Source organism: Pelophylax lessonae (assembly GCF_965119305.1).
Source record: "Pelophylax lessonae genome assembly, chromosome: 6".
Lineage (NCBI taxonomy): Eukaryota > Metazoa > Chordata > Amphibia > Anura > Ranidae > Pelophylax > Pelophylax lessonae.
In genome coordinates this window covers 95,702,954-95,728,520 of record NC_138773.1, presented here as the reverse complement: position 1 = coordinate 95,728,520, position 25,567 = coordinate 95,702,954, and the positions used below count along the sequence as shown (strand labels likewise).

The window sequence follows — 25,567 nt, the reverse complement described above, 5'->3', positions numbered from 1 at the left end:
AAAAGGTACAAATCATGTCCTTTGTAACCATTTAATCTTTGCAACATTCGATTCATGAAGTAAGTTAAAGAAAAAAAAGGTTGTCTCTGTAACTGTTGCTTGTATGCTTGCCAACCTTTCAAGGCTCATTATTTCTTCACTTCTGTTTAATCAGCATACTATTTACCCAGATTTAACAGATCAAAAGAACATTCTCCAGTGAAGAAAAGTTTTATATGGATGGGGTGGAGTCGGGTTCTAGAAATGGGACATATGTATAAAAAAGGTTTGTTCCAACCCTGAAGTTCCAGCTTAGACAGGGGAACTCAACAACAACCATGGCAATTCTACCAGAGTCTGTGACACTTTTCCTAATATGTATCCTGGTTATGATGTGTGTAAAAATCCTAATGAACCTGCCAAAAAAGAAGATTTACAAATTCCCTCCAGGACCTAGACCTCTCCCCATAATTGGGAACATGCACATTCTGGACATTTCCAGGCAGGATTACACTTTCATGGAGGTGAGTCTAAAAAGTTGTTTCTTTTTTTAGGATTTTTTTCGGCTTTAGTACCTCAGTAAAGTAACACATTAACTGTCTTAGACTGCATTCACACCTCGCAATTTCAAAGTGTACAGGTGTGAATGACAAATCACAGAACGCCCATTGGGATGCAATTCATTTGAATAGCACCTAAAACTGCGGTGCGGTCCTGCCGCAATAAATCGTGCTGCAATCGTGGCAAACTGCATTGCGTGAAGCATGTTGTCCAAAAGTAGCTTCTGAACTTTTTTTGGGTGACAAGCGATGCGGTTTGCTGCGATCACAGCGGGATCTATCGCACTATGATCGTGGCAGAACCGAACCGTGATTTTAGGTGCCATTCAAATAAATGCCATCTCAAATCTGAGTTTTGCGATTTGTCATTCACACCTAAGCGCTTTGAAATCCCAGGGCAGAATTTAGTCAAATCTACCTGTGATTCTAAATGCAGAGGTGTGAATGCAGCTTCAGGGTGTCTTCATTCTGGATGGGAGAGCAACAGAGACACCTTCGGACAGCAGCATTGTCAGTCTGGGGAGAGGGTAGTGTTAGACTATCGAAGTTAGATGGACTTGACTAGCAAATTTAAACTGAACTCCATCTAACACTTTATAAGCAGCTACAGCAAACTATTTTTTTGTTCCCTTTGTGATAAAAGTTTTACATAAATGAATAATAGCTGACCATTGTAAGCACCCCTCTCAGTCTTAAAGCAGAGTTTAATCCAAAAATGGAAGTTCAGCTTTAAGGCCCCCTGAGCCCCTGACATGCCACATGTAATTTTTTTTCTAGATTTGACAGGTACCTGCTTTCACTCCCTCTCTTTAATCTTCTGGGACACGTCACAGGTCCCAGAAGATTGCCCTCCGCGCAGGACGCGCAGTGTATCTTGCGCATGCGCAGTGCGCACTCGGCTGTGAAGCCCCAAGTTGTCACAATTTGGTGCCCATACTAGAGATGCAGACACCACGGGGAGAAGAGGGAGAGAGCCGAGGCTCCCGCGGGCCACATCGCTGGACCATGGGACAGGTGAGTGTATGTTTATTAGAAGTCAGAAGATACACTTTTTGTAGCTGCTGACTTTTAATAAACACAAAAAAGGGTGGAACTCCACTTTAAGTGGTTTGTCTCATCCCTTTAACTGCTACTTTGTCTGGACAGCTTGGTCTGTTAAAGTGAGTGGAAAAATAACAGACTTACTGGCAGGATCACCTGGTGAAAATAAAGGGGGAAAAAGCCTAAAATAGAAAACGAACCGCAACTAAGAATTTGTAAACTGCAATTTAATACATTTTTGTTTTTGGGTTTAATACTGATTTAAATGGTATACGAAAAACTTAAGTCTAATAAGTATTTATCATTTGGTGCAAACGCACCCAGTGTCTGACTGTGTTCATGCCATTGTGTGTCACGATTTTGAATAAATTAAAACACTTCCAATTCAGCAACATAGGTCTTGTCTTTTATTTGCATCTTTGGCAAAGTTGAGATTTCCAGTGCGGCTTGGATAGAACTTGGTTTCTTAAGTGGCAGTAGAGTTAAAGCATATCTAGGATTAAAATGTAAAATCATATATTATTTTCCACATGGCATTTCAAAGATTTCTAGCCTAGCAGACAATTTTGAAGTTTGTAAACTTACTTTGTTAAGATCTTTACATATTTACTTCCTTGAAATCTGTAACACATACTTACTATGCCCTGTGAGTAGGCAATTCTGTATCAGATATTTCACAGAGCCTTCAGGAGGCAGAGTCAGTACAGGAATAACTTCTTGCAGGCAGCAAGGTACCTTGGGATATGTAGTCCTTAGAAATTGAAAGTAAACAGATGAGGAGAAGCATGCAGGGAATCCAGGAAAATGTGGAAAGAGATGGCCAACAGACAGGCAAAACTTGCAACATGAAATAAGATTTTTCAAATAAGCTTATATTAGATTGTTAAAAGTAACTATTATTTATGTTGCTATTACAATGATAATGTTATAAAATAAAAATGTATGCTGTGACCATAGAATTCTTTTGATCATTGATCACAAGCCTTTAGTATTTTTTTACCTTTCTTAACCTTTCTTTGACTATTGCTAGCCAGTTTGGCTTGTGACATAAAATGTCTTCTGTTAATATATTTTCCGGAATGATCTAGAATTGTCATATTAATTGACACCCCAAATGGCTTATTTAATGATAAAAGGTGCAAATAGCACTGATGTTATGCAAAATGCAGTAAAATAGCAACCAGATTTTTGTTTATTGTAGTTAATAATAAATATTAATTGACTACAATAGGTTGCTACAAACTGCCTTTTTTGTAAGCTTGTTTGTACTGCAGAGTTTTTTTTACATCTTAACAAAACTTACTTTTTTAAACAAAATTTTTACATGATACTGTTGTGGGTTGATTGACAGCAATTGAGATTTTGTTGAGTTTAGTTCTCTAAACCATCAAACTCTATGTATTTTATGTATCTTTGATTGCACTTAACTTACCTTTCTAAATTATAATTGTATGCCACAAAATGAAAAAGTTGCAAAGGGATATTGTTTTTGTTTTTTAAATAGATTAAATAGGAAAATCCAGACATATCCTTGAGGTATGATAAGATACCACCACTGCAGTATAAAAACTCTTGCCAGATGACTTGATTACAAGAATGACTAAAAATCAAATTAAACCTTTTGCATACATCTTGAAAAGCAAATCTATCCAAATATTATATATCAATTATAAACGGACATTTGGGGGCTAGGCTAACCACAACTTCTTACACTGTATCTCTTGAGCTCCTTAAGTGAGATGTCTTTGCTATTGTTCCTGGATTTGTTACATCTCATCTTGGACTTGAGTATTCCTGGTTACCTTGAGATTTTACTACTTCAGTTGCATTCTGTTGTATAAAAAAAAAACAGGAGTGCTTTATTGAACATGTAAAACAATAATAGCATAAATGGACACATATGCAGAGTACAATGTCATAACTGAGTAACAGGCAAATACAAAGCTACTAGACCCAACCATACAGTGCCAAGAGCATTTACCCCCTCATGTGACAGAAATAGTAACGCTACATTCAAAATATAAGATCCAGCATAAGTATATGAGCTGAGGACTGAGCTATGGCAATTAATCCAATATGTTAATTGCTTAGCAACTATGTGAAACAAATAAATAAATAACAATGTTTAATCAGAGGTCCAAGAAGACCAAATCCAAAGAGTGTACATGTACACAGTAGATACGGTGCTCCTAGCAGAAGTGCAAAGTCCCTTGGTCCATTGGAACTTACATCTGTATCTGTAGACCATCAACAAGGTAGAGGAATGGATGGGGCAACTGGATGGATGAACAGGAGAAGGGCCCAAGACTGGAACCTCTGCAGCTCCCGCAGAAGATCTGGGTGGGATCACCTCAATGTGGAAGAAAGTGAATAGCAGGGCGCTGAGGTCAGCATCAAATAAAAAACACTTTATTAAAATAAGCAGCACACTTACATAGAAGTTAGCATGAAATAGCATGGATAAGGAACACCTGGGACCAAGCAGCTGTAATCAGTGTGAGGCTGTAGGCGTCACTGGGTAAACAGAGACAGAGGATGACAGGGAGTCAGCCAGCTCAAAGTATGGATATTAGCAGCGGTGTTCTAGGCTGCATATGAGGATGACAGATGTCAAAATGCCTGGTGGATGTCGGGAGAGGGGGTATGCATGACGTACTTGCTCTCTTCTTCAAATGCACTAAGAAGACCAAACCTTCTCGTACTTCCAGGGACAACCCTGATTAATATATGTAATTCTATACATTGGTAAGGCAGCATCTACCATTGCTTCCCAGAAGGACAACGCTGGAGGGATGGAGGAGGTCTACTTAAGGAAAATTTCTTTTTTAGCACAATATAGGAGGTATGAGATTAGAAATTTAGTATGATAGGACCTCTGTTCATCCTCATGGATGCCCAAAAGTGCAAGCTCCGGGGAAGCCAAAAGCGTCAACTGCAGCCTAAAGTTAATTACTTCAAATACTTCCAGCCAGAATTTCACAATATTTGGGCAAGCCCAGAACATGTGCAGATACGATCCTAGATGAACCCGGCATCGAGGACACTGTGGGTCCCATGTCGGATACATCTTATGGAGTCACACAAGGGTGTAGTACACTCTATGCAAGAACTTGAATCAACTTATCCTTAGAAGAAATCATCAGTTTAGGGCCACCCTCTAAACACTCATTCCAGCTCTCCCGATCTAAAGAGGGAATGTCGTCTCTCCACATCTCCCACACTTGCTCCAGCTTAGGGGAGATAGTATTAAGGAGAGCCCTATATAGTGTGCAAAGAGGTTTATTCATTTCACCCTGAGCACAAGCTCTCAATTAAATCAGGCTCGAGGAGGGGCGGCTAAGAAAACTAAGCCCTGATCGCATGTCGCAGTTGGCTGTATTAAAAGTGCATTCCCCGCCGATAAAAAAAATTGCCCAGCAAGCTATGCAAAAAACAGGAGATTTCCCGAAAGGCATGACATCCCCCAGAGTTATTTTACCTTTACAAGCCCACAATTGAGGGTCAGGGATAGTACCAAGATGGGGGAAAAAGGTATTACCCCAGAGAGGATGAGCAAGGGACCAATGGGCATTCTTTGTTGTATAAAAAAAAATAATTGCAAATCCAACATCTAACAGTGACCTACTTGCAATAGTCACTACAATAGGCGGTTTTTCAAGTTTTACAGTTGCCATTGTTATTTATCTATGCCAGTCCTCCGGTATTTTATACTCTGCAGTGAAGCTATTTTCCAGTTCCAGTGTTTAGAACATGCTTTGATAATGCTGAGCCTGCACTGTGAAAGGTTATTACTGGTAACATAGTATAAGACGCTTGCACTTTTTGGATTTGACAGTACATTTTTTTTTTCTCCATAAAAGTTTATATTCCTTGTCATATAACGGCTGAGACGAAAAAACTTCAAACCATTACAAAATTATATATAAATAAGAGCAGCTGACAACTTATTGAATTGTAGTTAGTAACAGAGCCTGGGCTCCTGTTATAGTTTAAAGGGTAACTCCTACTTTTCTTGGGGACAAAAAATAGCAAATGAAGAAAAAAATAATACAGCGTATATGTGACGGTGGCGGGTATCAGACCCCTGGCCTTCTCATCCAACTCGTGACCAAGGACCAGGCAATCTCACACCCTACCGTCACTTGCGTAACAATGCCACTCTCAGCTGCACCCAGCACATAGATTTTCCAGCTTGCAGGACCACAATCTAGATGCCAGCAGGCTGAGAGCGATTGTCACCAGACTAATTAAGCAATTAACCCTTTCTCTGCCACCACTGCTACGTTATGATGAGCCCAGCGGACGCTCGTAATTTTAGAAGTACCAATTATGACTTTAGAATAATCATCTGTAACACGCACTGTCACCGCAGACAGGGATGTCCAGAGGATTTATTCTAGACAGTAGCGCTCTTCAAGAGACAGGTTCTTTGGTTAGTTTGCATTAAGAGCTTAGTGACAAGATTAACACTTTTCAAAATAAGGTTTAATAAAAAGGTTAAAATCGGTGCAAAATAAAAATATTTACAGAAAAATGGATTTCAAAGAAATAGAGACACAATTCAGCAATTTAGAAATATAAGATAAAGAATTAGAAATAAGAATACTTGCAGTCAATGTCCTTGTATTATCAGAAGCTGAGCCGGTTCCCAAAAGCCGGCTCCCAATACCTAGTACCTAGTACCCAGTACCAATACCTAGTACCATAACTTAAGTTATGGTACTAGGTATAAACATCCTTCTGGTAAAGAACAGAGATCCTTGACATAAAGAATGGTGAATATTGTATGTATCCATTCAATAGATCGAGGTAATCCTCAGTTTAAACAGAAACCATGGTGTCTAGGTGTCATGAAATCAAGAGGTGGAATCATGTGCCATAGCTATGGACCTCTCCATTTTATAGATATCATTTACTCTTTGTATCCATTCTTTGACTGTCGGCACTGAGACAGATTTCCAGTGTAGAGGGATAATTGATTTTGCTGCATTTAGCATGTGTTTGGTTAGAGAGTGTTTGTGTTTTTTCAGAGGGCAGAAGTTTATATACAGTAAAAAGCATTCAGGTGTCAAGCATATTTTTGTTTCGGTGATCTGTATAATCGATTTTTAATTTGTGTAATTTGGGGGCATTCCCACCATATTTGAAGCATCGTGCATTGTGTGTGCTCGCATCTCCAGCAGCTGTCAGATGTCTGGGGGAACCAACGATAGTACATATTTTTCCTGCTTTGAGTCCCTGTTGGGAAGACAGAACAGAAAGTGAGGAGAACATTTTTACTTGTCTCCAGAACAGGAATAGTGGGTAAAATTCCCAACTGAAATACCTGTTCTGTTCTGCAACTAAGAATGAGTGAATCTGGCCTGGTATGATTCATGGGGTGGTTCTTTGAAAAAAACAGAGGTTACCAGTGAGCTCTATTAAAGTTGATGGGATGGGGGGGGGGTGAACCTTTTTATGAAATTCAGGCAATTTTCAAGGGTAATAGGTGATCATTCTTAAGAAAGGGCACAGAGAGCTGGAAACTGCCACAGGGGAAATCTATCAAAGCAAAAAAAAAGTTTTAAAAATACTGTAAAAAATGAGAGAGAGGGAGGCAGAGAGAGAGAGAGAGGGGTTTTTAATGCAACCGATAAGGGCCACGTGGGAAAAACACCAGTTTTTATATGTTCCCATAGTTCGTTTCTGACCCCCATAGCAAAGTAGGAGAATAAATGTCTTTTTACACTTTAAGAGACTGGAAAATCATCCTCTGTTTTGGACCCTGAGAAGTAAAATTGCATTGGATTCAACCTCTCTGTCTTATTGGGGAGTTTAGCTGTCTGTGCTGAATCAGCAGGTATCCAGGCAGGTTGAGGTCTATGGAGGTAAGTCAATGCATAAAGCAACATTTCCCTACAGAAAGCCCTCAGAGTCATATCTCCTCCAAGGTGCATAGCTTTTTGTTACCTACAGGATATTCAGTAGGGTTTTACATCCACCTTAAAGCGGAGTTCCACCCTGAAAAACATTTTTTTAGATAAAAATACCCCCGGGACAGTCAGGGCTAGTGCATTTAAGCAACGATAGCCTCTGAACTGTCCCCTGTTTCACTTACCTTTTAGAAGAAATACTTAGCTTGAAAATGTCTTGTTCAGTGCTGCCAATTCAGGTGTGGGCAGCTGAAGCCGGAGCGTCCTCTTCGGTGTCCTCTTCGGTGACATCGGAGTCCCAGAATGCCCTGCACCGGCCCTGCTCGTCACTTCCGGTGCAGGCGCGTCATCCCTGAAGCTGTTCAGCAGGGAATGATGCGCCTGTACCGGAATTGACGAGCAGGGCCGGTTCAGGCGCATTGACTCCTGGGAGCAATGACGCTCATCTCCCAGGAGTCAATGCAAGCAGGAAGTGACGGCGCGGGCCGTGGCCGCAGAGGGAGGAAGAGGAAGGAAGGTAAGTATATTTTCTTTAAAAACAAGGTATTAAGGAAAAAAAAAACAAAGTAAGTCAATCAAAACAAACATTTAAATTATCCAATTCCTAGGGTACATTAAAGCAAGCGGATGGTGCAAAGTTGATTTTGAGGGTGGAACTCCACTTTAACAGACCTGCTAGTGCGTACAGGCCCTACACTAACATCTCACTATGCACTTTATAAGCAGCACTCCCTATGTTTAACCTATCATAACAAAAGCACATTGCTATTATGTCTACTGTGACCTGACGCTTTTATTGTGAGAGGGCTAGCATAACCAAAACCCCTCTTAATGTCCTTTCTAAGCTAGCTTACCTAAGACCGGGCAGTGCATTATTGTTTCTATGGAGAATTCCTGCACTGTTTTAAGAAAGTCCCAAAACCTCAAACACGCAGTATTTGCTGAAAATCAATGTTATCAGCAAACCAGAACCTCATCCATAGTGACAACTATCCACATTGAAATTTCCCTCACTGTGGAGAGATTGATTCTCACTTCTCAGAATTCTGGTTTTAGACATACTTTAACTTAATTCCAGAATTTCTGAAAATTATTTTGTTCGTTCTTTGACAAGCACTGTACCGTCAAGGGTCAAGCAACTTAAAAGTGAATAAAGCAACTGTGTATACAACTTACCATTCCAATTGTGTTGTTTACAAGTGTTAAATTTACCCTACACTCATCTTAGTTAGGGTAATAGGGTGAAGTTGCCGTTAGAACGAGTGCATATGCAAGAAAAAGAAATGTTGGGAGTGTGAAACACAGTTGTAACACATTGCAACCACATGTATTTTATTTTCAAAGGTATTTCTATTATTTTGTATTTATATAGCACTGTCAATTTTTACACAACTCTTTGACATCGTTCTTTGTACCACAGGAGTATACAATCTAATGTTTCTGGGACACTCATATGCGCACACTGCAGGGTGACTTTGGGTTAAAGGCAATGTCTATGACCTTTTTGGAGAAAACCCACCAAAACACAATGAGAACATAAAAAAAAAAACAGAAATAGGGTGCAAATCACAAAGCTAACAAACTAGGATTTTGGATAGTTCTTTTTATTAAAGTGACTTTTTTTTGTGTTTTTTTTTTTCATCTGAAGCCAATGAGATTTGAAAATTATAGTCACATGGCTAAAATAAAGATGCTCATCCTGGTTTTAAAGCTTTGTGAATTGAGACTTATAGTGTCCCTAGTGGGAGTCTATGCTAGCTATTTTTGAACCACCATTCTGTACATAGATACCCTCAGGAATACTATCCATGGTATTAATTTATTAGAGTCCATTTTATTCAGTTTGATTTATTAAATGTGAATGTGTTACTTGCACTGTGAGCATGTAGTCTTCATTAAACCATGTATTCAATATTCAGAAATGAAACAGTTGGCATGATAGCATAGTTAGTAAATCATCTTCTTCTCAGGAGGTTTTACGTGGGTGCTTGGTCTCTCACATGAATCAGGCACTCCAGGTGAATGACTGAATACACAATCATATGTTCTCCTTAGTAATTGTACATATACTCTTTTCATAAGATTTAATATTAGCTTTCCTTTAAACATTTGGTCTCTATAGCTTTTTGTTTTGAATCTTCTCTCTAATAAAGATTCTGTATTAAACCTATTTTTCAGCTGGCGAAGAAGTATGGCACATTCTTCACATTCCATTTTGGAACCATAAAAGTGGTGGTTTTGGTTGGTTACGAAGCCAATCAAGAAGCTTTGGTGAAGGCAAACTATGATTTTGGAGATCGTGGTCTGATACCCATTGCTGATGACTTTCAGCATAACCATGGTACGGTGAATAAGTGAACTCCTTAAAGAGAAACTCCAGCCAGAGTGCTCTTGCAATATTTGGTGTATACAAAAAAGTTACTTGTATATCTGGTTCACTGCTGTATAGCATAAAAATCACAGTTCCATTTATGCTGCAAAGAACAGTCATTCTGTGAATGGACAAGAACTATGGAAGCAATCCTGTAATTTTTCAACCCCTCTTCTTCCCTTGTCCATTCACAGAATGTCTTGTATTCTATTAGGAGAATACAAAATGTTCTGTGAATGGTGAGAGGGAGAGGAGGGATGGATAAATGTAAGGACCCCTTCCCTGTATGAGAGACGCAGCTCTCATAGCTGCAGTGCTGGAAGAACAGCGCTACCTACACCTCCAGTATGAATGAAACTGAGATTTTTACACTAAACAACAGCGATCCTGATGTAGGATATACATCTTTACAGATGGTAACATTTTTGTACACACTACATATCACTTAGCAATTCTGCCTGGAGTTTCTCTTTAGGTATCTGTCAAAGACAAACAAAATGGATTTACTGTAGCAAGATAGAATAAAGCAGGCATGCACTACAGTCTACAAGTTCAGAAATATCAAAGCTTCTACAGATGCTGGCTTTGGGGCTGTCATGCTGGAGTTATTGGTGAATTGAATTTGAAGCTGAAAAGCCTCAGATCCAACATCCTTATCTTTATTTTCCTATTTACACAGAATTTGCCCTGTAAGGCCTCTTTCACACGGCCGCTCCGGTTTTATTCTCCGCTGCGGGGCTTTTTTTTTTTTTTTTTTTGCACGGAGCGAAAGACACTTGTGTCATCTGCTCCGTATGTCCGCATATCATCCCATCCATTTGCGGATGATATACGGACATAATGTAAGTCTATGGGCATTGCGGATGTCAGCGGATGACACCGCTGACATCCGATTTTGCTTCCTTTCCGTTTTTTGAACGGAAGAAAAATAGGGTTCTGTTCTGTTCCAAAAAACGGAACAGAACCGAAAGGAAGAAAATCGGATGTCAGCGGATGGTATTCCGCTGACATCCGCAATGCCATAGACTTACATTATGTCCGTAAATCATCCGCAAAAAAATAGGATGATTTGCGGACATACGGAGCGCCCGTGTGAAAGGGCCCTAACAAGCATGCAGCCTGGTAAATGTTGAATGCCTGACTTACCAATTTGTTTCTGGCTGGCAACAGACTAATCTCTGAAGCAAAGTGAAGGATAGCAGTCTTGGAGCATGTACTGTTCCTTAAATCATAAGGTTCAGGCAAGCACTTAAAATTATTGTTATCAATCAACTTGTAAAACATCCCATTCAAACTAAAATGAAAGTGATCACATCCCCTCTGTTCTCAGCTGCATAAGAGCTGAGAGAGGAGAAGCAGTGACACAGTCAACTTTCTAGTGAATGACTGTGCTGGTGGAAAGGGGGGGGGGGTGTAAGGATAAATCTGATCATTGGAGGGGAGCAAGCTGACTTCCCAGCATAGCTAGAGAACTGACCATACTGTGTTCTCCTGCTTAGTGTGGTCAGTTTTTAATAGGAACTGGCAGGAACATCAGGGATTTTACACAAATGAAGCAATACAAAGAGAACAGGAGACTTTTTCATACAAGTACATGATACAGCAGGCACATATGAGGAATATGAAATGCTGGGATAACAAACACTTTAACCACTTAAGCCCCGGAAGATTTTACCCCCTTCCTGACCAGAGCCTATTTTGCGATTCGGCACTGCATGACTTTAATGGACAATTGCGCGGTCGTGCGACGCTGTACCCAAACAAATTTGACGTCCTTTTTTTCCCACAAACAGAGCTTTCTTTTGGTGGTATTTGATCACCTGTGCGATTTTTTGATCTTGCGCTATAAACAAAAAAAGAGCGTAAATTTTGCAAAAATAACAATATTTTTCACATTTTTTATATTAAATTCCCCCCAAAAATGTAAAAATCTAAATTTTTTAACATTTTAGGCCAATTTGTTTTATGCTACATATGTTTGATAAAAAAAAATTGCAAAAAGCGTATTTTGATTGGTTTGCGCAAAAGTTATTGCGTTTACTAACTAAGGGAAAGATTTTTGTCATTTTTGTTGTTTTTTTTTTAACGAGTAATGGTGGCGATCTGCGATTTTTTTTGCGGGACTGCGACATTGCGGCGGACAGATCGGACCCTTGACTGACATTTTTTACACTTTTGGGGGTACCAGTGACATTACTACAGTAATCAGTGCTATACATATGCACTGTTACTGTAAAAATGACACTGGCAGTGAAGAGGTTAACTATTTTTTGAGAGGGAGGGGTTAAGTGTGTCCCTAGGGGCGTGATTCTAACTGTGATTGGATGTGGCTTGTTATGTAAGAACAGAGATCAACGGTCCTACATAGCAGAACCGTATGATCTCCATTCTTACACAGGGAAGAATGACAGGCGGTTTTGTTTACATTAGCCGCCTGCATTTTTCCCGGTGTAACGGACAATCGCGAGTGCCTGGCGGACATCGGGTCCGCCGGGCAAACACGCGGGGGGTCCATGACCGAGTGGGAGCGGGAGCGCGCCTCTGGCGGCACGCACGCTCCCTAAAGCCTCACAGGCTAGCAACGTAGCCCTACGTCGCTTTGCCTGTGAGGGGCTGACCGCCGCAGTAAATAGTCGTGCGGCGGAAAGTGGTTAATATACAAATGTTCATGCCACCAATAATCATGTGGGGGCTGTTTTACATGCCAAAGGAATTGTTTTTCTGCGCTCCAGTTTTGAGACACAGCACAGTCCTGTCTGGCAGTAAAAGAGACCTGTTGCTGTTAAATAAAACGTTTACAGGTCTTGTACTTCTAACAGCATTTGACTAGACAGTGATCCAGCAGACTGCTGACCACATCCCATTGTCCCTCTGCCCTCTCCTCCTGTCAACGTGCCCCTTGTTAGAGTATGAACACTTCAACACAGCTCAGCTCTGCTGCAAGAAGAATGCAAGAGGCTGATACCTAGTGAAATGGAAGAACTTACACTGTTTGTTTTAAAAAAAAAAAAAAGAGCTTTAGTGATGTATAATGAAGAAAGAGTGGCATTATTTGTGTCTTTAAACCCCTAAATCCTTTAAAATCATTTAATCTTATGGAAAATCTCGAGGCACCCCAGTCCAAAATTTTAAAAAATGTTACCTATAATTAGGTAACCTGAGCCTCAGACAATGCATACAACCACCTTGATAAAATTTCACATCAGAAGGCCCCCGTTCACATCAGAGGTTTCTCCATCACATCAGAGGTCAGAGTCACCCTTTAACATCAGAGGCAACCGTCATAGAACCCCTCAATCACACAGCCCCCTATTACCGAGACCCCAATCACACAGTCCCCTCTTCACACCAGATCCCTACCATTTGACTCAAGCAGTGCAGCAGGGGGTGGGAGGAGGCTTGGAGGTAGCAGAGCTCCATTTTTCTCCTGAATGCTGAGGCCAGCCCTGCATGCTGCCTGCCCTGGATGAGAGTCATGCATTGCCATGGTGTGGGAGAAAGGATCACCATTGCCATATCGTCATTGGTTATTATGGTGCTGGAGGCCGTCCCACCTGCACCATGTAATCTATGACAATGATCCAGGGCAAACTGGGTTCCAAGCTCACTGCACTTAAGGGAACCCAGACAGCACCCCAGGGTATCACAGCACCCTGGTTGAGAAATACTGCTTCAGAGACATGCATTTAGTTTGAAGGATATGTATTAACATTTAGTTTTGAGAATTTTTTTTCCAATACTCTATCTACAAGTCTAGTGTGAATGGCTCATATGAAACAATACTATTCATTTGACCATCTATACCAGGGGTGTCAAACTCAATTTAATAGCGGGCCGCATCAGCATTATGATTGCCCTCAAAAGGGGCAGTTGTATCTGTAAGACTAGATGTCAAGAGCATCCCCTACCCTTACATAAGACGTCAAGAGCCTCTTCACCGTCAAAAGTTGAGTCTCCCATCCTGCCTTACATCACAGTGCACCTCCCTTAGCTTGTGGTGCTGCTGGGAAGAAGCTGGAGGCATTGCTGGAAAGCAGAAAGTTTAAGGTCTGGAGAAGGACTGGAGCTCTCCTGCAGCTACAGGAGAGGTGCGAGGGCCACATAAAATGGCCTGGAGGGCCGGATTCGGCCCGCGGGCCTTGTGTTTGACACCTGTGATCTATACATTTCTTTTACACACATACACATATATACATGTTTCTGCAAAATAATCTTTGTCATTCTACATACATAACTTATTTTTCTCTTAGGAATCCTTTTCTCAAATGAAGAAATATGGAAAATGACCAGAAGGTTCACCCTAACCATTCTACGAGATCTTGGGATGGGAAAAGGATCAATTGAAAGCAGGATTATTGACGAACTTCAGTTCCTAATTGCTTACATTCAGTCTCAAAATGGTGGGTTATGTACAGAATTCAGTAAAAATGAACACATCCCAGTTAAAAAATTGATGTTTAAAGTATGGAAATATAGTTTTATTCAGGAATCATACTTATCTAGGTGGATGCAGCATTAGTCCAATGTTGGATCTGTCCCTCACCGGTTTTAAGACTGAGAACTTATCAATCAAACACCGCCTATCGCTCGGTTCTCAGAGCTCCCTGAGCAGAAAACTGGTGACTGTCAGTCAGCGGCTCTCTGCTCTGTCCCCTTCTCTTTTAATACCTGGTAATAGTCCTTAATTGCCTTATTATTATGAAGTACAATCAAGTCAACTCCAAGTGACAATATGAAAAGTGTTTTCCTATAATAATTTCTCTTCTATTTGGGTTTTCAGCTCTCTCAGAATTTTCATTCTGAATCCTACAATTGCCTACATAATCTGTATTCACTTCCAAAATGTTATTAACGCATGAACAGACAATTTTAATAGCTACATTGTCAACTATAAAAGACAATATTTTGAATAGTGAATTGGTTGTGTACAACAACAAAGTAAGGTGATAAGCAGTCAGATCTTGATAGAAGTGTCAGTTGAAGGAAATAAAAGAAATCCAGTTAAAAAATAGAAAAAAAAAAAAAAACAATAGAAAATTCAACAATCAGAAAAGTGATCCATCACCTACGAACACTAGCAAAAAACTTGAGGTTCATGGAGTAGGCGGAGTTATATACATACCCTTGGAGGTGGTTCCCAGCTAAGCTTTAATTTACCTGAAGGTAGCTGCATATATCCCATGGTCAAAGGATCAATTTTTCAGTCCTCTAACATACAATTAAAGGAGAAGTACAGCCAAAGCTTGTTTGGCTGTACTTCTCCTATGGATCACAGGAGTGCAGTTCATTTTGCACTCCTGTGACTTGTTTTCAGTGGGCTTTGAGTGGGCTGAAGTCTGCTCTCTGCTGACATCACAGAAGTAGGTTCAGGCTCTGCCTCATCACGACCACAGAGTCGGGATCCGCCAAATCCCTGGACCGTCACCCCGCTCAGCCTCTCCGCGAGCCAATTGAGAGCCAGAGCTGGCCTCCCTGTACCCTCCACAGCCCAGCGTTCCTGTGGGACGAGGAGGGGGCAGAGCAGAGAGCCGGTGACTGACAGTCAGCAGCTCTCTGCTCATAGAGCTGTGAGAACCGAGCAATCTGTGGTGTTCGCTCGCTCTGTGCTCAGTGTAGAGGCACCAGGGGACAGATGCAGCATCCAGCTAGGTAAGTATAAATCAACAAAAAAATGGAACCCCATACTTCCCTTTTAAAATATTTTTTTTTTTTATTCACACAGCAATATTGCATTTTGTTGATGTGCTCTAAAGCAAAAATAAACTTAAAGCCATGTCACAGGGGTAATCTTTACACTGGCATGAAGTAAATGTTAACACAACTTCTTTAGTAAATCAGCCTCATATTGTCTAAAAGGAAACAGTCTTTGCTGTGTTCTCTCTGTAGAAAACCCATCACGGGGGGGGGGGGGGGGGGGCGTGGCCGGATGCAGTGTGGGACAGACGCCTGAGAAGTGAGCTCCAGTTCATCCTGTGCTATCCTGGACTTTTATGCCTGAATCCTATCACTACTAGCATTCACACTCGGTTCTCCACCTCTGCTGGCACCAGGGAAGCAAGTGATGACTGCTAAAAATTGTTCCACTGCACCTACCCCGAGTAAGAAGCAGGGAGCCTCAATGACCGCGTGTTCCAACGCCATCTTGGCACGCAGGCTGCAGGCACTCCTTGCCGAGATGGACCTGACAGGAGAGCAGGAGCGTGGCGCGGCCCCCTCTGCTCAGTCACAGGGTGCTGACACAGCAATTATCCTGCAAGACATCAAGTACAGCAAATCCACTTGCTGGTAAAGATAGATCATTTGGCTGATGAATGCAGTCTGATTAGAAATTATCTTGATAAAATCAGAGGTAGACTCAGTGAGATCATGTCCTGCATCTCAGTAACAGAAGATACTACCTCCCAGCACACCCAACTACTCCAGTCCCTCCAACAGACAGTCTGCATGCTTTTGGCAAAATCTGATGACACATAGAATAGATTGCTCCATAATAATGTGCGCGTGCTGGGCCTACCAGAAGGGGTGGAAGAAGACCATCCCACTGAATTTTCGGAGGCCTTCTTCAAGGAAATTCTCGATCTTACTGAGATCTCCCCGACATATGTAGTAGAACATGCCCACAGAGGGCCAAAAGGATTTTGTATTCCAGGGGCTTTATCCAGACCCTTCTGGTTCCATTCCTCAGTTATAGGGATAGGATCCTCAGCGAAGCTAGGAAGCATCCTGATCTCCCCTACCATTTTCTCAGTGGACCTCTAGAAGAAAAGAAAATCCTTCACAGAAGTCCGCAAGCAGCTCCGTACGAACAGCATTCCATACAGTATGCTCTTTCCCAGCCATCTGTGTGTCCCCTGTGGGGGAACAGTGAGATTTTTTGATTCGCCTGAGGATGCAGACAACTGGCTTCTTGCACTCCTTGGGGTGGATCGCCAAGCCAGAAGTGCACGTTGCTATTAGTGAGCTATGCAATATTTTCCTTCCTGTTAACTGGTTCTATTAACTGTGGTTCCTTGCTCTTAGGGCCCAGTACATTTACCCTACTGCACCATATGATGAATGCTGTCCGTTAAGCTGAAAACTACTCTCCCGGATTAATTTGTCTCTCCCACCTAGGACATCCTCCCGAGACTATTATAGGGCTTAGGCTGCAACATCCTCAGCCTCTCCACATATTCCAAAATTCGGACAAACGATGCACCTTAGGCTCCTAGGAAGCTAACTCTCTTGCTTCTAAGCTTCTACAGTGTTTAATCAGGAGTTTGTTACCCACTTCCTCTTCAAGACTGCTAACTGAAGAAGTGGTTTTTGAAAGGGCTTTTTCGCCCTTTAGATTTATGTCTTAAGATAGTTTGAGTTGCAGACTTCATGTGTGATTTTTTTTGGTATGGTATAAAGCCACTCAGCCCAGTTATGTTGGGGTTCTGGCTAAGTGGTAGGGAGTTTTATTTGTTCTTTTTCTCACTGCTCACTTGCCTTACTGATTGCCTGTGCTCATTAGGTATTTACTTCCTTGCTCCTATGCTTATCTATGGGATGTGTTTTTTTTTTTTTGTTTTTGATTTTTTGTTCCTTTTACTAATTAACCTGCAAACTTGTTTTTCTGAATTGTACCCGTTATGTCTGAAATCAAGTTAGTCTCTTGGAATTTACAAGGCCTCAACAACAAATTCAAATGCTCTCTCCTATTCAAATTTTTAAATTCACACAAACCTCACATCCTCTTTTTACAGGAGACACACCTCACTGGCAATCGTGTCCTAGCCCTGCGCATATCGGGTTCGTCAAGCTTTTCATTCAACCTACTCCACATATGCCCAGGGGGTTGCAATACTTATAAATAAATCCCTTTCATATAAGGTAGAGAGAGTCCTGATGGATACTGGCGGTAGATACTGTATGTGATATTATTACTAGAACTGCATACAGTCCTTTGGGCCTTTGTAAATGTGTATCTGCCCACGCCAGTTGACTTTTCTCTGTTGTATTCCATATATGAGAAACTAGCCCCCTTCCAGACTACTCATATCCTGATCGGGGGGGGGGGGGGGGATTTTAATTCTAACTTAGACATGGCATTGGATGCCTCCAATTCACAACGTACTGCGAACCTGGATCTGGCGCAATGGGCAGACACTTTTGCACTAACAGAAATGTGGAGGTGGAAATACGCATCCACTTAGGCCTTTTCCCATCTATCTGCAACTCAAAAATCTAGTTTTCTTATTGATCTAGCCTTTGGCAGTGCCTCCTATCTTCCATCAGGACTCTCTGACCACCCACCCTTAGAACTGTGTCTTAACTTTGGGAGGCAGAGAGATCTGGGTACTTGGAGATTAGCTCCTCGCTGGGTCCAGAACGAAAAAAAGTGACTGAAGCTGTCTCCCTGCTAATAGACTCTTACTGGTTAACTAATACAGATACGGCTTCTCCAGAAATGGTGTGGGATGCCTTCAAAGCGACCACTAGGGGTAATTATATATCTGTCAGTAAAGCAGTCAGAGCTGACTATGCCTCGATGACAATGCAACTGGAGGCTTGTGAGGCTTTGCAGGGCACCCCACACAGGAAGTCTATCTTAGCCTGACCCAGGCCAGAAGGGATGTAAAACTACATTATACCCCTCTTACGCAAACTGATGTCAATCTTTTGGTGGGCAAAATTCTTTAATCAGGAGACAAAAACAGACAGCGCTTGGCTGGTCTGGTGGCAGAAACTTGCTTTCAAACTGTGTGTGCCATTCTGCAAGAACTCTGTAATTTCTTTAAAGACCAGTATAGTCAACCTCAGTCTATCATCCATGCCAATGTTATCCCTATACGCCAGAGTTTATCTCTGCCCCTATTGACACCACAAAATATGGAATCTCTAGAGGCCCCGATTTCCACACATGTGATTGAGACTATCTCCTTTCTTCCCCCTTCTAAAACCCCAGATCCAGACGTCCTTCAATGGGATTGGTACAAAATGTATGTCAAACAGATAGCCTCTAAATTGCAGACGAATCTGACTTTTTACCTCCCACTATGTATCAGGTAGGCCCATATTGTACTCATTACCAAACGTGGTAAGGACCCAAAATTTTGTGCCTCATACAGGCCTATATTTCTTCAAAACTTTAAAGATACTGGCTAAGATTCTCGCTGCCAGACTGGTCAAGGTGTTACCTTCATTTGTTAATATAGACCAAACTGGATTCATGACGGGGAAATCTACGAATATTAACATTAGAAGAGTGCTTACACATTTGCAGCTCCCATCCTCTAACTCCCAGTCTCGAGTGTGGGTGGAATTAAATATTGAGAAAGCTTTCTACACAGTAATTTGGAATTATATGTTGTCAGTGCTACAAGCTTTTGGTTTTGGTCCAGGTTTCTGCAAGTGGGTTGACCTACTATATATGTCCCTGCTTGCACAAATTAAGATGGGAGGCAGGCTTTCTGAGACCTTTCCAGTACAGAGAGGGACTAGGCATGGGTGCCCTCTTTTCCCATTTCTTTTTGCTCTGGTAATGGAGCCTTTGGCTACCGCTCCCAGACAATCTGATGCTGTAGACGGCTTAAGAATAGGATCTATTCCCGAAAAACTAGCACTGTATGCAGACGACTTAATGCTTTTCCCCAATGATCCCGGACCCTCTCTTAGGGAAGCTCTCCTTTTTCCCGGTTTACAGATTTGTCGGGATCGAAGGTTAAATTGGGAGAACTCTCAAATCCTACCTATTGACCCTCAGGCTAGACAGCTGGCTGACTTTTCACTCTCTTCACCTGAGCCTTCTCAATGCATTACCTAATGATAAAGGAAAAGGAATTGGCAGCACTCCAGGTTGAGTCAAAATCCAGATTTATTGACCGGACATCCAAATTATGACAATCGTGACAAGGTAGACGCGTTTCATACACTGACTGTGTGCTTAATCATTACAAACAATTACCTTTGTAATGATTAAGCACACAGTCAGTGTGTGAAACGCGTCTACCTTGTCACGATTGTCATAATTTGGATGTCCAGTCAATAAATCTGGATTTTGACTCAACCTGGATTGCTGCCAATTCCTTTTCCTTTATCAAGTTTTCACGGAGGCGAGCCGGGGCATGCACCTGTGTGAGTCATCAGGCAATTACACCACCTTGAGCAGTGAGTCCTTGTCTGTTCAATTGCATTACCTAATGCGTTCGATTATGTCAAGTTGAATCTTTATCCCCTTCTTGCGTAAATCTAAATTGAGAGCATGGGATAATCTCTCACTGTCTCTTATTGGCAGAATAAATCTACTTAAAATGAAAATTCTCCCAGTTTTCTTCTATATTATACGCCATGCTCCGACCTGGATACCCAAAATATTTTTCAAGCTGTTTGACACCATAGTGTCTTCTTTTCTAAAGAGATCTAGCACCCCCTGGCTTAGCAAATTGGTTCTCCATAGGCTCTGGACACAGGGGGGATTAGCCTGCCCAGATCTTCAAAAGTATTATTATGCGGCTCACACATGCTCATAATTGGGTGACCCCTGATGATACCAATGCCTCAGTGGTCCTGGAGGCTGTCTCCCTTGAGTCATACAAATCATTGAGGAACACATCATACAGAGGCCCATGGGCACTTTTTCAACTCACACTCTGTATGAAAACAATAATTTGGGTATGGCAAGCTCAAGTGTGTAAAAGCCATGAGGAGCAGTTGGTCCCCAGCCACTACTCTTTGGCTCAACCCAATATTAGCGAGATTTAACTCTATTCCAGACCCAGGGATATGTGCAACAAAGGGCAATAAAATGATTGAACACAAATTTATTAGATCAGGAAAGGGCCTCCAAGAAAGCGGGACTATTGTTGGCAAAATCAAACAACAATCAAAAAACATAAGTATACAGTATATGTAGAAAAAGTATACATTTTATTACACAACAGAGTAAAATTGTCCAAAGGACAAGCAAGTATTGAGCCTAATTGTACAGTATATGGATCTCTACAACACAAGAGTAAAAGGGGTGAAGCATCCGACACGTTTCAAGGCTTCAAATTATGCTCTTCTTCAGGCCTGCTCACATACAAATATATAGAGATTCTAAAATACAAAAGAGAACAATAAATGCAATAAATGCGAAGTATATTTTTGACTGAACGCCAATTGGACCACCATCGGCACATTCCTATTCATACATGTTTGGACTCACTTGACCATTGTCTTAGATGTAAGTGTACCTAAATATGTGATTTTTCAATATGGTGACCTTCACCCTGATAAGCAGTTTCTACATATACCCTCCATATATATTTATATATATATTCTCCATTTTTTTTTTTGCAGCCCCTAGGCCTTGTCAGGGTGTTTGGGCTCCATTTTGCACCCCCAGTGGCATCACCTTCTCTGGGGACATTAGGTGGGCCGCCATCTTTAACCTCATACTCTAGGGCAATGCAGATGACCTCACCCTTTGGTTTTATACACGTTTTGGGCTAGTTTGGTACATGGAGCATCCCACTTGGATCTGGTCAGTGTTCATTATATTATGCATGTCGCACCGTGACACACATTGATGTATCTATCTATTTTGACATTTATATATGTAGCACTGCCCCCTAGAGGGCTGTTGAGAATTACACCTTGCAGGTCCTCTGGGTTACCATTAGCAACCGATAGCAGGCAAAACAGCATTCAAAGTCCTTGGCTCCGACAATAATCAGTCCAGGGGACGTTGGCTTTTGTGTTTTTATTTGGAAATGGGATGGCAGAAGGGATGAGTGGGATACTCCGACTATGAACTATGCACAATTCTGAGGACAATAGCTGCAATGTGTGCGGCAAGGCCGCTACTTCACCCTGCCACTGAAGTGAAGATAAAAAGTATGATCCTGTTTATGTTACTCTTCAGGGTCTAACTTGGCACCCCCTTTCTAGCTTGCTGTGTGTGCTGAACTCCTGTCCACTGACACTCTTCTGGAGCGGTCCTCTTTCCTGAATAGACCCCTGACAAGCTTCCCGGTACTCACGGACACTGTTTCCCAAGATTGCTTCTGCCTCAACTCTGCTTGTCAGTCTCCTGGACCTCCTGGCTCAGCACCACACTCCTGGTCCACTAGGCCGACTGCCTGTGACCACTTTCCACAACCAACAGGAGGAGAGACAGCCTTCACCCTCCTCCTGGGACCTGGCTTCCCGCCCAAAGACCACCCTGTCACATGTGCCCTTGGCGTTTATAACATATCCCAGGATGCACCACTGTTTGTGCCAACCCACTGGGATAGTTACAAAAGCCTGTGTGTCACTGGCTGGGTTTCCTCCTCTATCCAACAGGCTCCCCTATTAGATACACTCCCTCAGATCAGATGGATAACACATGGACACATGCAACAGGCCTAACTACTGATCAGGCTCCCCTGATAAGCAGACAGAGTAGACTGTGGTTTACCTGCTGCTCCCCTGATAAGCAGGCAGAGCAAACGATTTACTAGTGATCGACCAATATCGTTTTTTTTATGCCGACACCGATATTTTGGTCATCAGATATTAGCATCTTGAGGAGGGATCTGGGGGTCTAAAAGACCCCAAACCCCTCCTCAGCACTGAAAAGCATTCAAAACACCAAGTTTGGCTGTTTTGAATGCTGTCAGTTTTTTGAATATGGCGCCGAGTACACGGACGTGATGTCATGACATCACTTCCGGGTTGTTTATATGGAGACCCGATCAGAAGGGTCGGAAGGCGGCGGGAGGAGGACGTCCCCTCCCGCTCCTTGTAATGACAGCCGAGCAGCTTCTCAGCCGCATCGGTTGTCATTACAAGACAGCTGACCGTCGGCTATGGCAATCGGTACCGGGGTGATGCCTCTAGCTGGTACAGCACTTTCCCGAAATATCGACAATATCGGTAACCTCAGGGGCTGACTCCGATATATCAGGGAAAGTGCATATCGGCCCCCGATATATTGGTGGTGCCGATAATCGGTCGATCCCTACTATTTACACTACCTAGCACCTATTTAGGAGGGTGTTACTTATACTTTGTATTTATTGTTCTCTTTTGTATTTTAGAATCTCTATGTATACTTGTATGTGAGCCTTCCTGAAGAAGAGCATAATTTGAAACCTCAAAATGCATTGGATGCTTCACCCCCTTTTTCCCTTGTGTCATAGAGATCTTTGATGGTTCATGTGCTGCTTTCTATCCATATACAATTAAGCTCAATAGTTGCTTGTCCTTTGGACAATTTTACTCTGTTGTGCAATAAAATGTATACTTTTTATACATATATACTTACGTTTTTTTTGATTGTTGGCTGATTTTGTCTGCAATAGTCCCGCTTTCTTGGATGGCCTTTCCTGTTCTACTACTTGTTGGGATGATGGCATTCTCTCAGCTGCATACCACTCTTTGTTTTGAACATACATGTATAGACAATGCCCTATTTTCTTTTGATTCTCTCAAGCAAAAATTTGAGCTCATCAATTATTGTTTCTTCAAATATTTTCAAATCCGACAAGTCTTCTCACTCAGTTTAGTTCCGAACCCCTAATTCTCCTTCAGTCCAACTTGGAATCTTTATTACGTGATGATGTCTACTATTTATAAAGCACCAATGCTCTCAGTGCACTTTGGTATAGAGAGTCTATACTCTAACTGGCAAAACAATTACCCTGCCATAGACTCTAAAGATTGGGAAGACATTTGGGAGTTTCCATTTCTCCAAATAGTAGGAGTCAGGGACCTCCTAATTCAATTCAAACTTTTTCACTGAGTCTATCAACTCTGCAGTGATTCATTTACCCTGGGGCTTATCTCCATTGTTGGAAGTGTGGCAGTGAAGAGGTAGATTTCTTTCACATGGTCTGGTCATGCTCCAATTTGCAATTATACTGAATTACAGTAACTCAGTTTATACCATACCTTACCATACCAGTCTGTTGAGCCTAGTAAGTACAGTAACATATCACAGAGGAACTAAAACCCTTATTGGGTTGTTACTATTCTATAGGGATGGCCTTGCGGTTCGCCCGGCGGTCGGTTTGTGGCGATTTTCGCTTGTTCGCAGCCCGCCAATTTTGCAAACACATGGCTTTGTTCGCGGCGGCCTTATTAGTTTACGTTGGGGGAGAACTTTGACCCATGACACATCCGTCAGGTGAAACGGGACAGCCAATTGAAACATTTTAGCACATGGACATGCCCCCTACCTTATAAATAGATCAGAGCTGGCGGCCATTTCACATTCTGCTTTTTGTCAGCGTAGGGAGAGGTTGGCGAGTGCATCAGGGACAGATTGCCAGTGACACAAATAGCTCTGTTAAGATCCACAAAAGTCCTTTTCAGGGCTGGTATTTGGTATAGGTCTACAGTCTCTTTTCAGTGTAGGGACAGGTATGCTGTGTGCATCAGGGACAGATTGTCAGTGAGACAAATGTCTCTGTTAAGATCCACAAAAGTCCTTTTCAGGGCTGCTATTTGGTATAGGTCTACAGTCTCTTTTCAGTGTAGGGACATGTATGCTGTGTGCATCAGGGACAGATCATCAGTGACACAAATTGCTTTGTTAAAGTCCACAAAAGTAATTTTAAGGGCTGCTATTTGGTATAGGTGTACAGTCTTTTGTCAGTGTAGGGACAGGTATGCTGTGTGCACCAGGGACAGATCGTCAGTGACAAAAATCGCTCTGTTAAGGTCCACAAAAGTCATTTTAAGGGCTGCTATTTGGTATAGGTGTGCAGTGCACTATATAGGGGTGTAATCCACGTATAATATACTTTGTAATATAGAAAGCATATTATAGTGGATTTGTATTGTGCACTGTGCAGCACTGTGACTGGTGTGTTGAGCGTTGCTGCAGCAATACTACAAACAGTGACAAAAGTACTTCTAATGTATTATAACTGGTGTGATAAACCAGTGGCCCCCCAATACCACATATTGAAGTGGAGTGTTATCTGAGTATACTTTTATAAGTGTATTTGTGTCCTGCAACAATATTACCACTTTTGCTGCATTTACTCTGCTACACACAGTGCCAAACTCACTGGCCAATTTTTTGAACAACTGGTGTGATAGACCAGTGGCCCCCCAATACCACATATTAAAGTGGGGTGTTATCTGAGTATACTTTTATAAGTGTATTTGTGTCCTGCAACAATATTGCCTCTTTTGCTGCGTTAACTCTGCTACACACAGTGCCAAACTCACTGGCCAATTTTTTGAACAACTGGTGTGATAAACCAGTGGCCCCCCAATACCACATATTGAAGTGGGGTGTTATTTGAGTATACTTTCATAAGTGTATTTGTGTCCTGCAACAATATTGCCTCTTTTGCTGCATTGACTCTGATACACACAGTGCCAAACTCACTGACCAATTTTTTTAACAACTGGTGTGATAGACCAGTGGCCCCCAATACCACATATTGAAGTGGGATGTTATTTAACAGTATACTTTTCTAAGAGTGTATTTTAGTCCTGCAAAAATGTGGCCTCTTTTGCTGCATTAACTGTGCTACACACAGTGATAACAGTTACTGGCCAATTATTTGTAGAACTGGTGTGATAAAACTGTGGCCCCCCCAATACCACAGATTGAAGCGGGGTGTTATCTGAGTATACTTTTATAAGTGTATTTGTGTCCTGCAACAATATTGCCTCTTTTGCTGCGTTTACTCTGCTACACACAGTGCCAAACTCACTGGCCAATTATTTGTAGAACTGGTGTGATAAAACTGTGG

General features: G+C 41.8%; 1 protein-coding gene across 1 annotated transcript in view; it reads left to right on the top strand.

The window, feature by feature from the left end:
* The first annotated feature begins 270 nt into the window (after positions 1–270).
* Positions 271–25,567, top strand: part of LOC309558806 (cytochrome P450 2W1-like) — a 50,614-nt gene continuing 25,317 nt past the window's right edge. Inside the window, exons 1-3 of the mRNA XM_082261867.1 lie at positions 271–503; positions 9,671–9,833; positions 14,114–14,263. Of these exons, the coding sequence (XP_082117993.1) occupies positions 318–503; positions 9,671–9,833; positions 14,114–14,263 (499 nt within the window). The 5' untranslated portion in view covers positions 271–317. The remainder of the gene's footprint in view (positions 504–9,670; positions 9,834–14,113; positions 14,264–25,567) is intronic.